At 34.8% G+C, this 16,935-nt stretch overlaps 1 protein-coding gene across 3 annotated transcripts in view; it reads right to left on the minus strand.

Moving 5' to 3' along the window:
- The window catches only part of LOC145693119 (uncharacterized), a 58,903-nt gene that overhangs the window by 12,164 nt on the left and 29,804 nt on the right, over positions 1-16,935 (minus strand). Inside the window, exon 3 of one of the 3 annotated variants that reach the window (XM_081768836.1) lies at positions 14,441-16,172. The exons of 1 other annotated variant lie outside the window; for it this stretch is intronic. In XM_081768836.1, coding sequence (XP_081624962.1) covers positions 14,453-16,172 — 1,720 coding nt within the window. In that variant the 3' untranslated portion in view covers positions 14,441-14,452. Of the gene's footprint in view, positions 1-7,883; positions 16,173-16,935 lie in introns of those variants that run through there. One more of the 3 variants, XM_081768835.1, reaches the window with a different exon arrangement.

Here is a 16,935-nt window from a genome sequence, read left to right on the forward strand (position 1 = left end):
CGAAAAGTAATAATAAGAAAAATGACGTTTGTATCTACATTAAAAGTACATATTTCATTATGTATTTGTTTTCTTGTGTAGTAAAAGAATCCCTGATACTACACTTAACTTTCTCCTACAAATGCGCTCTGTTAGAAGATTAATGTGTAGTCAGTTCCTCAGTTTCCCAATTGCCTCAACATACTGAATCAATACCGAAAAATCTGTCATCACTAGGAATAGAATTCGACAGCATTCACGCTAAGAACGCATTTGTGTAACAAAAAAGGTTTATTTCTAAATTTCCTTCGTATGTAGTAAATTACTAATTATTCCAAAATGCTATCTTCACTGGTTCACCTGTTTCCGTGTGGTTACAAAAGTAAAAGAGCGCTGGTGTTTTCAATGTGAAAACCCAACTTGTCGGCAGCGCGGCCAGTCTCCGGTCAGGGAAAGAAGCCGGCAAGGGGGAACTGATTTGGTGACCACACATTTTTAACTAAGTCACTAGTGTCAAAGCTGCACTGATATTCCCTGCTCCTTACAATCTCTTGTGACACGAATTTCCTATTATTATTATTATTATTATTATTATTATTATTATTATTATTATTATTATTATTATTTCACACAGGCAATTCGAAAATGAAATGAAATCTGTAAGTTTTACGTCCCACTGTTATGCCGGCTACGCTAGAGGAGACGGTGATGATAAGCAATGAATGAAATGGTGGAATGAAGAGTGGGAGGAAACGGAAAACCCCCGAGGAAACCCACGCACACGGTGTTTGTCCTCCACAAAGCTCATTTGGCACGAGTTGGGATCGAACCAGGGACTCCATGCACCAGAGGTGAACGCTCTACCATTGAGCCACCGCGGCCCCCATACAGGAAATTTATCTGGTATCACAATCGTCTGTTTATTTATATTTGTATAACCAATCACCAGGTGCATCACTGAAATACATGAGACGCAAGAAGCACCTTGCTAGGTTTGAAAGTAACCACAAAAACTCCGAATGAGACTGGACGAATATACTAAAAGCAATAGGTTCAGCAAAGAAAATAAACAGCGCCCACTCCTTCTCAGTGCCATAAATCTGTCCTCGAAAAAGACGGGGACCGCGGTGGCTCAGTGGTAGAGCGTTCACCTCTGGTGCTTGGGGTCCCGGGTTCGATCCCAGCCCCCGCCAAGTGAACTTTGTGGTGGACAAACACCGTGTGCGTGGGTTTTCTCGGGGTTCTCCCGTTTCCTCCCACTTTCTTCATTCCACCATTTCATTCATCACTCATCATCACCGTCTCCTTTAGCCTAACCGGCATAACCGTGGGACGTAAAACTCAAAGATTTCATTTCGAAAAAGACGAGAGGACTAGAAAATTTCATTCCACAGATGTGATATGGAAAGAAAATGTCCTGCCCGAACTTCCCTCACGCTGCTAACACAAACAGGAAGAAACAGAGATCGCACTGTTGCAAATCTTCACATGAAAAAAAAGGGGGGGGGATGAATAACTTAATTGGAAGCTTTTCGTACAATTATAAGCTCATATAATGAATTCTTTATTATCGACCTGACTCCATGCAAATGTTTGTAAGAATTCGTTCATTGGTTGCTGAGAAAAACGCGAAAAAAGTTTCAATGTTATTAGATAGGGGAAAACTCGACTCAACGAAAAGGTATCAACCGCCTTAATACATACATTTTATTTAGTTTACTTTTATGGTACCAATGTTTATGAATTTTGAAATTCGAATAGATGGTTTATTCATCATTGAATTCATAATGGCTTACCCTTGCTAAGTATAGTTCAAGAATATTGTTGAATAATAATAATAATAATAATAATAATAATAATAATAATAATAATAATAATAATAATAATAATAAAGAATGAGTAAAATTAAGAAAGAAACCCAACAGAATATTGTAAATAAGTTAACTATAAAGTTTACATTTAAATAACTAAGTTAAATCTGTTTTATCTTCGTGGAGTGACTAATAGATGATAATGCACGAAGTTGTTGATTCGCTTTAATTTGCAATTGAGTTGAAAATCCTGATACACGAAGATATGACGACGCAAATGGAAACAAAGCACGGAAAGTCATTTCTACAACTTTTGTTTATGAATTGCAAATAATACGTTAGAGGCCAAAATTCGATAATAACCTTCTTATAGAACAGATTTTTCTCCTGAATCAATATTTATCTCAAAAAATTCTTCTTGACAATCACTAGATAATTTTATTTTTTTTAACTTCCGGCTTAAATGAATATCGCATTAAAATTCAACTCAGCACGAAAACATCTTATGAGATTATTTTCTAGTTATGTTAAAAACGTTTCGGATATATTGAGTCATCTCCACAAGCAACAAGAACTGTTTAAAATTATTCAAACATTGCAAAACTATTGATTTTAAGTCTTTTTCTTTCTTCAATTTTATATGATCATCATAAATGCTTTCATCGAATCAACAGAGTTTATTATATTTGTATTCCTAACTTTCATTTGGAAGATTCAGTTTATTCAAACATGTACCAACTATGCGAAGGGAATGATCTACTTCTCATTTCCCAAAGAAGCAGAAAACACTACCTTAGCCTGAATTCCAAAAATTAATTTGAGTTCATTTCTAAGCTCACAGAATTTCTTAGTCACATTTCCTCTTCACAATCATAGGTCATTTACGGTATATAGTAAAAAGTATTTTATTGTGGTACATTTCATATCCGTTAGTGCACAATTCTTTGAAAAATGGCTCCTTCTTAACAAAATTCACCATTTGAATTGTTTGGTTCAGAATTTCTCTCAGCCAAACTACAAGTGTTTTCGAGATACGTGCCTGAAAATGAGTCATATAGCTAATAAGTTTCACTTTTGGAAAAAGTTCTTTTATCTTAACTTGGAATCCAGATTTTGACCCCAACTAGTTGGTGCTTCATCGGTACAGCTACCACGGTTCTTCTATGCACAATTTTCCGATAACCTATGAAAGATGCTTTGACTGAACGTAGTACAAACAAAACCAATTACAATCACGACGATGCTATATTGATTAATCCATTGGGTGCAATTGAAAACGAGATATAAATTGGCATGTCCCATTTTACATCTCGTTTTGAATTAAATTGCATTTCCAGAGCACACGGCTTGATTGTAGTTTTTCCAGTTGTACTTGGTTGTCTTTGCTTTACTAAGTTTAGGGCTACAACAGAAACAGCCTTGTAGTTCCTTTCTCGTAACACCCTCTTTGAATTAGCTCCTTCCATATTTTGAGTACCTCTATGACGCTGAAAATCTTTTGCCCTTGTCCTGAAGATAAACTTCCTCAAGATATTCTTTCACGTTTGTTGGCTTCATAGAATAATTTGTTAAAATTTTGCTACAAATAACATACTGAGACTTTCGTTCATTATTTATGTAAATTCATCTTGAATGTTTAAACAAACAGGTTTAACGCAAATGAGAAAAATTCGTCCTTCGTTGTTTAGAGCAAAACTATTTTGAGCATATAATACAACGAAGGACTAATCGACATAGGTAATTTTCATTAGCGTGAAAGTCTACTATTTGCATTATGGACATGCATTTTGGTAAACAAACTCACAAGAAAATGAACTCGATTTCAATACAATACCACGTGCCTTCCCATCATTCAAGTCGTCCCTGTACCTTGCGTATGTTCTATAGCCTAACTGATTCATTCAATGATTGTCAATAATAATGATTGCACTGTGAACCAACAAGTTCAAGGTCTACAACTGCCTTGAGTTCGGTCAAGATCGGATTCTTCGATCAAGTTTTAATGAAATTTTTAAATTTCATTTAGTCAAAACTCCAGATTTAATGGCCAATAATTTCGAAACCAAATCATATTTCCATACGCGTACTGAACTCGACGATATACTCTATACCATGATGTCAAGCTTGGTCAACATCGGATTAATTTTATCGAAATCCAACTTCAATTATCAATAACTCGGAAACTAAAGGCCTCCACACTTATTATCTATATATATAAAAGAGAACGTACAAATCCTTTGTCCGCTCATCACGCTAATACGGCTGAACCAATTTCTTTTATTTTTGGGGGGTTATTAGGATTTGGACCCTAGATGGTTTTTATCATATCACTTTAATTTTCAATTACCAGTGTCTTGAGATAATTGACCATTCAGGTGTCCATTACGTACAAATCCTTTGTTAGTTCATCATAGGTATAAAAATAAACGTATTTATATGCAACCCGCATGACCGTGTCACTCGGCGGGTTAACATAAATGACAGGCGTTATAATGGTTTTTATCATATCACTTGAAAGCGAAAAAGTAAAAATTATCTAAGTAACAAAGTTTATTGCGTTCGGGGGTGACCGCAGCGAAGCGGGGCGGGTTAACATAAATGACAGGCGATATAATGTTAACATTTAGTGCAATCTTCTATGGTTTTTATCATATCACTTGAAAGCGAAAAAGTAAAAATTATCTAAGTAACAAAGTTTATTGCGTTCCGGGGTGACCGCAGCGAAGCGGGGTGAACGCTGCTAGTTGTAAATGAATACTAACCTCGTAAAAGTCCATCAGTATACCAAATTTGGTCAAAAATAAGATGAATGCATCTTTTGTGTTTTAGTGAAATTTCTTGATTTCACTACGTTCAAACCCAACTTTGATAGCCAATAACCTGAGAACCAAATGCCTGACCATAATATGTCATACTAAGCTCGTCAAAGTCTACCAATCAAATCAAGTTTGATCAAGGTCGGATACGTTTTATCAATCGTGTTTTAAATCTTGATTTCATTAATACAAAACCAAACTTAGATGGTCAATAAGTCGGTAACCAAAGCTCTGCACATTATATTACATGTGATTGTTTATTTTAGATCACATTTTTGTTTTTTACGCTAACTATAAAGCATACAAAGTAAATAAAGAAAGAAATACTAAATTACTGTCCGCCTAATTTGATAATTCACTAACAATAGAAGTACACTTCTCCAGTTAAGTATATAAACAGAAGAGGAAAGCGTTTAGTCACTATCACTACTCAACTAGTAATTAATGGACACCATGCTATTGTGTGCGGCATTCTAATTGGAGTTTCATTTCAAACACTAACAGATCGACCAATCCGCTTTCTACGACTTTGTCAGGGGTGTGGTATGGAAGTATACTTTCAGCTGGAAGTAATACACACGAGAAACTTATTGTCTAATGCCATAATTGAGGATCGCAGAAAGTTGCTTCTAAGGATATTGGTGAAATAACCATGATTTTCGCTTTATTCGTTCGTCTTTTAGTCGTTTTCTTTTGATCAATTGCTATTACTTCACTATTAAAGTTGAATTACACCAATTACAATACCCAAAGACATTAATTAGCATCCCTTTATCTTTAATGTAAAATAGCATTGTTCATATCGTTCGGTCAATTTGAAACCTGAACAAAATATCCAGACAAAAGATACGGAATTGTTTTAACCATCAGCGTATTTATTAGTTCGACATCTACTACATTTCATACTTCTCGTTCTGTATGACTACGATGTTGCAAAGGATATTAACTCAAACAAGAACTCTGAAACAAATAATATATATTTCCGTTGGTTATGAATACAGGCTATACCAGAGGTTTTTTAATATTATGCCCTGCAGCGCTTTAGGGAGCCGTAGATGGTTTTCATGAGAGGTCGAGAAATGTTTGATGACAATATTTTTAGTGACTGCCGATGTAATCGATACTTTTTGCATACATAATACGTGAATTCGAAACAGTAATCAAATAAAACTATCTTTAGTTTACGCCCAATGGTCGATTAATCAAAATGAATATTTATGGAAATAGCTGGTAGAATGATAATGTAAAATGAAACTGAAGAAGCTCTAGGAAATCCACGGGAACATATTGTTCACCACAAGCTCAAGTGGAATGATTTCGAAACAGCAACCAGAGAGACACCAGGTTTTCCATAATTATATTTCATGGACTGATTATATGCCGTGTAATGATGAACTCCTTGTATAAGTTCACCGTCGGTTCTGTGGTAATAAGAACAATAATACAAAATTGTAGTATGGCATTGGTATAAGATGTGCATGGTTCTAGGTTCGATTATCTGAGAGCAGAACGTGATGTAAAAATAGCGCATCAAATGACAACCAATGTCAGATTACTTTGTCATATTATTACTTAATTACTTTGTCATATTATTACTTATGTGTTGTTCGTTTTGAGTAGGATTCTTCTGAACAATTGCCGTCGCATTTAAATCCAATGCACCACTGGATTGATAATTTTGCGAAGAGTCGAACGTTTTCCAGAGAGACAGAGTCTGCATGCTTAGGCTTTGTAATTTTTTTAATAAAACAAAACTGACCAATGCACTAAATACACTAATAATACTTGTGTAACAGTTTTGGTAATGTAACAACGCAGTCATTAGACATGTTAGTAATTTTACCGTCAAATAGCTAGGCATTATTGTGTATGAATCGTAATAGCTATTGGGACACTCAGCTTTACGATTCACATTACAATAATGCGTAAATGCTATGTGTAAAAGGTATACGCAATATATTTTTTTTCCTGCAAACCTACAGAAAAAATGCAGACAGCTCTTCAACTTATTCATTTATAGAGTTTTCCATTATTGTGGTAACACTTTTCAGTTTAATCTCATATATTTCCAATAACAATAAAATCTGACGAAAGCAAATACTTACTATTACTAATTTGTATTCCAGTTTCGGCAATATATATCATTGCTTTTTCAGACACATTATCTGATGAAGGCAATGATATCTTGCCAAAATTGTGACACAGATTAATAGTAAGTGTTTGCATTGATCAGATTTATTTTTATTTAAGTTATAAGTACCGTAGTTCCAAAGCTAGAAGGAGCTCAATTCAGATACAGAATGTTCCGGGAATAAACCTACAAATTTCACATATATGTTCAGGCCCTCAATATACGAAAAACAATCTCTGTAATTTTGCTTGGAAAAGACTAATATCCAGATGTGGACGCGTGGAATTGATCATAGAGTAACCACATTGAATAAAACAACCGACAAGTTTCGCATATGTGTTAATCATAAGTGTTAAGAAAGTTAATAAATAAAAATAAAATAAAAAAATAAAATAATAAAAAACTGCGACTTGAGTCGAAAACGCCCAATCAGGGAAATGGGGTCAATTTACGGTAATTAGTGGAATTGGTCATAGGTTCTACACTGAACAAAAGAACTTAAAAATATTTCGCATACGTGTTTAAGACCTCAATACAAGAAGGTGCACTCTGCGACTTTTGTCGGAATAACCTAGTTATGGAGATGGAACCAATTTAAGATGATCACCCTATTACTAATTCCATTAGTTCCCTTAAATTGATCCCGTCTCCGTACTTAAGCTATTCCGACTAAAGTCGCAGGTACATCTTCTTCTTGTACTGAGGTCTTGAACACGTATGCGAAATGTTTTTCGGTTGTTTTATTCACTGCAGCAACCCATGGCCAACTTTACTAAATACTTTAAGTTGACCTTATCTCCGAAATTACGCGTTTCTTACCAAAGTCGCAGACAAGTTTTTTTCTTGTATTGACGTCCTGAACGTATGCGAAGTTTGTTGGTTTATCCCTGGAACACCCTGTATATATTATGTGTCTACAGATATTATTACGTCTACTTTTCCTTAGTTATAATGCTGTTCATTATCTTTTTTCGTAAGCAACATTTTATCATCATTAATGATGTACAAGGAAGTCACAGAACTAACCGCTGCCAGGACACTATACAACATAACACTAAAACTTGATATCACGATGATGTAAAATACACTTAACCCAAACAACTGAGAAAAATGTGAAGTTGCTAGCTCTAAAAAGAAACGAAAATATGTATTTAAAAATATTTTATTTGCAAGACCTCTTACGTGCAGAAGAATAATTTACAAATAAACTATGTGCTCTAACAAACAATATAAATGTAAGCAATTTCAACTTTGCAAAAACTTGGTCCTCCACACAGTCCTGCATCGTATCTTAATAATAGCAACAAACAAATTAACCAATTATTGGAAATAACGATGACTTTACAGTATTAAAAATGCATATTATTATATACAGATACTAACATTAAACGTGAAATACATTGAAATGTATTCAAAAATAAGTCACTCAGCACATTTTAAGACAACACAGATATATTATTTCATTGCCAATTCTTCATTTGGTTATTTTAAGACCCTTAGAAGAACAGTTTCACACGTAATTTCTGAACTTCTAAACATTTGATTTTATACTTATTATTTGAAAATAAAACACTAAAAGACCCACTCAAAAAGGAAGTTTCATATATTTAAATAAACAAATAAGTCAACCAATCTTTATTGGAAGGCTGGTTTAGATGTAAATTCCTCAAAAGCTCTGTTATACCCTATCTTGAACTATATACCATAAAGAATAAAAATATATTCGCCTAAGTATGTTTTAAAATTCCTTCGTATATAGTAATGACAACGGAAATTACAAAACTTATTTACATGAACAAACTACTAAGGCTTATTACAAAATCATGAAACTTTTACTGACAATCCACGTGCTCTAAAGTGATCAAAATAGAAAAATAAAAAGGATAAATACAGAAATAATTAGCATAAAATCTGTTTGAATTAAGACTAACATATGTCACTGTTTTTTTGTTTTTTTATTGAATCAGTGTTAAACCCATTTTGAATGAGTTCTACACTGGCGATCCATTCAAATTGTTAATAGCAGATAGCATCAGTGTTCTACTTTTTTTTTTTTTTTTTTTTTTTTTTTTGAAAACTCTTTCTGTTCTGAGATAATCCACGACAATTATATTTAGCTGCTAATGTTTGTAACGATGCGCGCACCTCTATTCACATTACAGTCTGTCACTTATAATTCTTACACTAAATTACAAATTGCTGAGCAAAACAACGTTTATTATAAAGTAATAAATGTGTGACAGTTTCGCTAACTAACTGAACATATTGGTTTCATCAAACAGTGTAACCTCCATATGAAGCCAATGTGTTCAACTAGTTGGCGAAACTGTCACACATTTATTATTTTATAATGAACGCTGTTTTGCTCAGCAATTTGTAATTTAGTGTAAGTTGTTGAATATAGCAAAGCTAGTATGAATCAGTTAGTTATAATTCTTGGTAACAACTGCATCTACTTCTACGAATGGTAGAAATAGATCTAAAGAAATGAGACACAGTGGTTCTTGAGAAGGAAAAATTAGACCAAATGATAACGTTGCGATCTAACGCTCCCAGCGACTAACTTTCACTGCTTTTATAACAGGAATAATGGAAATGATTCACGATATAATACGACAATATAGTGAATAGATTTCTTCTTTAAATCCAAACTTACTCCGAAGATAACAATGACTCTTCAAAATAGGGATTCTGATTATTACAATTTACTTTCATCATCGAAAGCAAATACTTCCAAAATTCTCCAAAATTAAAACATGATTTTGCCTTTTCTTATAACATAACTACCACAGTTAATCTTGCAAGCGTCTAAACGATATAAAATGTCTTCGACTTTTCGATCCCAAAAAGGAAAGAAAGAACGAAAACAATGTTCAAGAAAATAAAAGAGAGAGAGAGAGAGAGAGAGAGAGAGAGAGAGAGAGAGAGAGAGGTGTTCCGAGTAGTACGGGCGAACTTAATAAAGGTTTGTTTCCTGAACATGCATTCTGAATGATCACGACTGTCGTTCATTTATTTAGAAAATGTATTTTTTAAGGGAAATAGGAACGACTTTCACAAACCATACATATAGATACGAGAACTGGTTGCCACAGAACAGGTTGATATTACTACTCGGATATTTCAAATGTAATTTCCGTAAGTTTCATGTAACTTTTGATGGGTTCATCCATACTACCCTGAACTCCTCATCTTGAATTGTATTATTTGATTTTTACTTCTGCAATATTTTAAGAACAATAAAAATTGATTTCTGGACCAGTAAATACATTCTATATTGTACATAACAATAAAATGATATAAAACTACCAATTTTCTGATTACATGAAAATATTGCCTTATATCCACTAATTTGTCACCCGATCTTAACAAGAATAAGCATAATTTATTGGTGGGCATAAAAATTATGTTATTTGTAAAGGTAACAGAGAAAATATTTGTTCCCTAACCAAATCAATTTTATTTAAGAATTATCCACAGACCTACAAAAAGAATTTTTCCAGGTTTGTCAATAATGACCGCAGGTAGAACTTAAAACGATGACATACAAATCAAAACTCGTTTGCATAACAAAACTAACGAAATGAATTTTTTTGAATGTTATTGGATACATATCAGACAACATAGATGAAGAAAGAAACCTAACAATCCCTCAGTCTATACGCAATATTGGATGGCAAGAGCACTATGACGATATACATTATAGACTGTTTTATGTTCTAGCTTGAAGTTCTCGCTATGATTCCCTCATTCTCATTCTATATGAAAATACTCACGGCCACAAGCTTTCTCATGGTGTAGGTTAACTTTCACTCCTTATCAATGTATGATTTTTTTCCTTAGTTATGTCCTATTTAAAAACAATTTTCATGTAATATTTGCTACACTAGCTCGAAAACTGATTGCCATGTCGTTCGTTTTTCCCTGATTCATATGTTGTAAACTAAATTTTCTAAATTTAGTTTTTATAAATATATTAATTACTAAGTATATTAGGTCGACAGTTAAATAATATTGATGAAATGTTCGTCCCAGATGTGTCCTTACCAAACGTTAAAAAATGATTAACACCTGGTTAATCACAATAGTACTCTTCGGCAACTACATACTTTTTCCATCGCTCAACCAACGATTGAACTCCATGGTGAAAGAAGTCTGGAGCCTGCGATGTCAAGAAATCCTTAAAACCGCATGTTGTATCGCCCGAACATCAAGGAAGGTTTTCCCTCTCAAAAAGTAATTCAGATACCCGGAAAGGTGGTAGTCGGAGGGAAAAACATACGCAGAATACGGTTGCTGAGGATCTTGTACTGTAACTTATGGAGAATTTGCAATGTCCTTTTGTGTGACATGTGGGCGAAAACTGTCGTCCAATATCACGACACCATATCTGCTGACCATTGCTGAATACTTGCCGATAAGTTTGCGATGCATTTCATGAAGTTCAACACTGTAATGACCTGCACTGATTGTTACATCTTGCTTGAGAAAGTCATGATGGATCACTCTCACCACAGACTACATCAGCAAAAACACCTTCTATTGACAGAGAGGTGAACTGGGAACGATCCAATTATAGTGCTGACCGTTGAAGATTGACATAAGCGGATCCATTATTTATCTGAAGTGACAATCGCGATTCTTCTTGGTTTGTTAATTCATGTGACAACCATGAGGTCAACTTGTTCACCTTACAAATTACACGGAGCTGCTGAACGACAGCGATATGGTATTTGTCTAAATCGTCTGCAATGACATGAACACTTTCTCGAGGGTCTTCTTCCACGATATTCCTGTGAAGCTCGTCTGAACACGATGTTGGTCGGTGTATACAGGATTCATTTTACAATGTTGTGTAACCGGAACGAAATTTGATAAACCTGCGGCTTCACCATTCCTGGCCCAAATGCACTGTTGATGGTTTTTGTGGCTTGATGTGCAGAATATTCCAGTTTGAGTTCGTAAAGAAAAATCATTCGTGATTGTGTGTTCTCGATAGTGGACTTTCATATGCTGTTCAACAAGCATTGCCTCCTTAGTGTCTGGATGTATCCTGAGTGACGATAAGACGCGTGACCCTTACCCATCCCTGTGTCGTGTTATTAAGGTGAGTTTCTCCATAGGCATCAAAGCAGACATTTAATTCGTATCAACCTATACGTCCAGTAGATAGACTTAGTTTCCGGAATATCGAAAGATTTTCTCTTATTTTTTGCCGTTAACGAATATATAAGGTAAAGTGAGATTCCACTTATTACAGTTAAGGCAAAAAAAAAAAAAAAAAAAAAAAAATTATCTATGTCAGCCATTTTGTAACCAAAACACATCCCTCAGAATCCAGAATAAGGTTTTGGTTTTTGAACAAAAATCAAAATCGTCGAGATTTAGTTACTACCCAAAAATTCAAGAAACCATAAGGAGACATGCCAACACGAACAAGTGAAACAAAAATCTGTCAATCCACAAAACAGATGAAGAAGAAGACACATTGATATGCTAAGTACTCGTACTTTAAAGCCTTTTAATATTATCCCCAGTTTATCTAGAGACTTCCTTCCAGTGCGATCTTTTTAGGTAAATTCCACTTCTAGCGCTAAACATGTATATGCTTTGAATAATGCTACAGAAAATTAAAGAAGTTTGTACTTATCGCGCTTTAACAAATAATTTAACATAGGTTTACAATTATATCAACATCTTCGAAAGTACCTATTAGAAATTACTTTTTTTTTTTTTTTTTTTTTTCAGAAAGCACAAAATTACACAAGTCTTCAAAAAAATCTGCATAAATGTTTCACACCAATAAACAAGCTAGTGCAAGAAGAAATTCTGTCAAGTGAGATTGATTGACAGTGGTTTGCCCGATCTGCTGAGGAAGATGTGAGGGAATACCGAAACAGTACAGTTAATAGTACATTAAATATCAGATGCGTATACGTTTACCAAATTATTATAAACATGTGCCACTTCATATCCTTAAATAATTCCTGTGACTTCACTTTCTAAAGTACACACTTGCTATTTTGTCCACTATGTTTAAAAGTTTTTAAGTATATGTATGTACTATAAGTGAAATCTGCAACATCAAGAAGGAATGCGTCACACTCACAGGATTTGTACGGCAGGATGTGATGTACGAACGATTAGTTTCAGCAGGATGGCGCATGCATGGGTCCCAATAGTCCCTCAGTTCTGATGCCCAGAGTCGAAAGATACGTGAGAGTGAAATGAAATTTATTCAACATACTGTTACATGAGTATACGGAAATAATTACAATTTTAGAAGGGTACATCTCGAAACTTGCCGAGAGCAGTAGCGTGATTCTGTAATCCAACTTTCGTCGCGAGAGAATGTGGCGATAAACGGTCTATACTGTAAGTGTTGATATTGCATGATGGTTTGTGCACCCACCAACTGCACCAGATTAATTTCCAGGAGTGATTCGGAGTCCGCGTAAATAGTCGGTCCATCCTTCATAATGCTGGTGTTGCATAAGGACGTAAAATATAAGAATCTTTCCTTCAGACAACTTTGGACGTTATATTTCCGAAGGATAATGTACGCCGCATGAATTCCACAATGTGAAATTATTCTTCGAGGAACGACGGCCTGCAGCGTTTCACCGTTTCTCTGGCCTGCAAGGTCGCCTGACATGTCACCCATCGAACATATGTGGGACATAATTCATCTTAACGGTTGACAAAACATGGGTTCACCATTATTTCTCGGAAAGCAAAATCGAGTCTATGGTGAGGAAATATCCGTCCTCACCTCTGAGAACAAACTTAAGACATGCTTGCTGAAAAGATGATGAATACACGTTGGCGGGACTATGAGGGAGTTCTCGTGGAGTTCATTAGTCAATGCACCGAGACTATGTGGAAGCTTAGAACCCATGCACAGAGACTGTATGGAAGCTTAAAGAAACCACTCGCCGCAAGCGATCATATCATCTAATAACTTCGTGCATTTATACATGAAAACTCTAGTCCGCATGTTGCACAAGTTACTGTTTATTTCTTACGGTAGTGACAATAGATTGCCATCCAGCTTGACGCACAATCCCGATTTAGTGCCATCGGATTTTCAATTGTTCCCATTCTTAAACGATCTCTCTGTAGGAACCGGTTTAACACGGAAGTCAACGTGCAATCCACGTTGCGTTAAGTGATGTCGAACACAAAGCCCGGAATCCTCCGCAGCAACATAAAAAATTTCACTGTTCGCTTAAACAAAACCTGAATAAAAATGGCAACTACAGTGGAAAAACAGTGTAGACCTTACACTTGCACACCTGTTTCTAATTTCTTTCTGTTTAAAAGTCTGAACAATAACGGAAAGAATGTTAATTTCTGACTTACCCTAGTTTATGTAAGCGTTAATATGTAATTTCCAAAGAATATCGATTAAGCATATTACATCATAATTAATATCAATTTTCTTAAATGTAACCCTAATATTATAGGGCATTTCACTCAACAGTACTTTCAAATAGAAAGAGACTTCGAAGTCAAAACTATAATAGGCCTACTATTTATTCATGGATATTAGACTCACTTTTAAAACGTAGGGTAACAGAGGTTGAACTAATAATAACAAAAGGAGAAAAAAGCCTACGAAACACACGCTTTCGTCTCATATAAATGCTCCCTTTGCAAACTCTTTACTTTAACTCAACAGTAATGTCTATCTCAACACCTACCATAGTCAGGAATCAAGTTCTCGTCTTTTTTTGTCTTTTTGAATGTGTATTCATATGCATTTTAAGTGATCCAAGAACAGCAAATGCTTTGGAACATACTTTACATTGATATGGACGTTCTCCTGTATGCATCCGCATATGTAACCGTAAATTGTCTTTACGACTAGCTTTCTTTCCGCACACATTGCATTCGTATGGGCGCTCTCCAGTGTGCATAGTCTTGTGTGCTACCACTTTCGCCTTCCGCGAAAATCCTTTGCCACATATATCACAGTGGAATTGTTTCTCGCCATTATGCACAGGCATGTGCTTGCGTAAATATGCTTTCTGCTTAAACATCTTGCCACAAAGTTCACATGGGAATTGATTAGTCGCCGTGTGAAGTCGCTGGTGCTTCTTGTACACATCATTTCTTGCGAAAGTCTTCCCACAAGTCTCACATCGAAAATTTTCCGTAAATGCGTGTACTGATAAATGACGCTCCAAATGCTCTTTCCTTTTGAATACTTTACCACAAAACTCGCAAACAAATTCTCGTGGCAAATGTGTTTTTATATGGGTTTCCAGAGAAGATTCATCACCGAAATCTCTTCCACATTTCTGGCATTTGAAAGGGTTTATAACTCCATGAATCTTCTTTTGATGTTCGTTCAATATTGTATTACGACTAAATGCTTTATTACATATCGTACATTCGTAAGGTTTGTAGCCTGTGTGTGTATTCATATGTTGTAACCATTTGTTCTCGTACAAAAACTCTTTACCACAAAAGGAACAGATAAATTTTGGAATATTTGAATGTAGGCGTTTATGTTGTTGTAAATATTTTTCTTTCGAAAATTCACTTCTACATATGTCACAAGAGAATGCTTTCCTAGATTTATGCACGTTCTCCGTATGATACTTTAACCGGTAACGTCTACTAAATATTCGGCCACATACATGACACATAAAACCCTTTTTATCTTGTTTATGGACAGTTCTGTGACTCAGCAACATTTGTTGATCGGGAAATTCCTTCTGGCACACCTTACACTTGAACTGCTCTTCAATACCGTGTTTTACTAACCTGTGATTTCTCAACAAATATTCCCGACTGAAAGCGCTTTCACATAAAGAGCACTCGAAAGGTTTAACTTTGAAATGACTCCATGTATGCATTATGAACCGGTCTTCGCGATTAAATATATGATTACATAACTTACAACGAAACTTTTTTGACGACTCACTCGGATGCACTTTAAGATGCAGTAGTAATAATTTTTTCTCTGTAAATTCTTTTGCACAAACTGAACACTTATGTTCATGTGCAATATTGTGCACTTCCTTCTCGTGTTTTGCAAGTTTAGAATTACGTGCAAATGTTTCTGCACATATTTTACACCGATACACAAGTCGTGAAGTCGGATGTGTGTGTGATCTCATATGGTCCATTAATAATTTCTTTGTGTTAAACACTTGCTTGCATAATTGACACTTGAACACTATTTTTTTCTTGTGAGTTTTGTAGTGTATAATACATTCTTGCTCTTCAAGAAAAAATTTGTCACAAATAGTACACATATAGAATGTAGTTTCTTCAACATCAGATTCCTCAGAGTTTTTTTCAGTTCCATTATCTTTGTCACGGAGATTCGTTGTATCTGGATCAACAACGTGAATTTCAACAATTTCTGCTCCTTTGTCGTCCCTGTTAACCATTTCATCATTGACAGTATCTTCTACTTCAGACCTGAAAGGAGCAAGTGGCTGTACTTCAGAAATTAAGCTGACATATCCAATGTAAATAAGTGACAAAGAAAACGCTGTGATACGTATAAATTCATTAGAATACGCACGGTTCATTTCATCCTTCATTTCAGTTAACTGATAAGAAATATTGGTATCTACACAATTATTTTTAACTCATTGTTCTAATGCTGGATGTAGATTACTAATTTCTCTAAGCGGAGACTAATTATAAAGATATATTAATGACTATATTGAAAAATTAGTCAAGAAAATACTAGAACATTCGATTAATTAAAAGCACTTAATATGTAATTTCGAATCATTACTTAGCCATCAATTAAAATTCATTTCCATTTTGTTGATCTATCCTACTTCTTCAATTTGTATTGTACTACTTTTCACTTCCTTTCAAACACATATGAATCTACTATTCTTACATTTCAAAACATACCGCATTTTCTCGTACAAGCTAATGACGATCTGCACACCGTATAAAATCACTATTTGACGAACACGATAATTAATAATTTTAACCTACATTCTATCATTATTTACTACTGTAAATAATTATTTCTATTGTACTACTAATTTAACCAGACTTATTTTGTACTCCTACCAAAGATGTATCTCATTATTTCAGGAGCAATCACTAAACCCGGTAGATCACCAACGATACATACGCACCTAAAGATGGTTCGGCATAGAAACGCCACTGCCATCTAAGGCATTACGCTAGAATTACGCGTCTACTGTCGTGAGCAATA

The sequence above is a fragment of the Thermobia domestica genome, chromosome 8 (genome assembly GCF_964235325.1).
Source record: "Thermobia domestica chromosome 8, izTheDome1.hap1.1, whole genome shotgun sequence".
NCBI classification, from domain to species: domain Eukaryota; kingdom Metazoa; phylum Arthropoda; class Insecta; order Zygentoma; family Lepismatidae; genus Thermobia; species Thermobia domestica.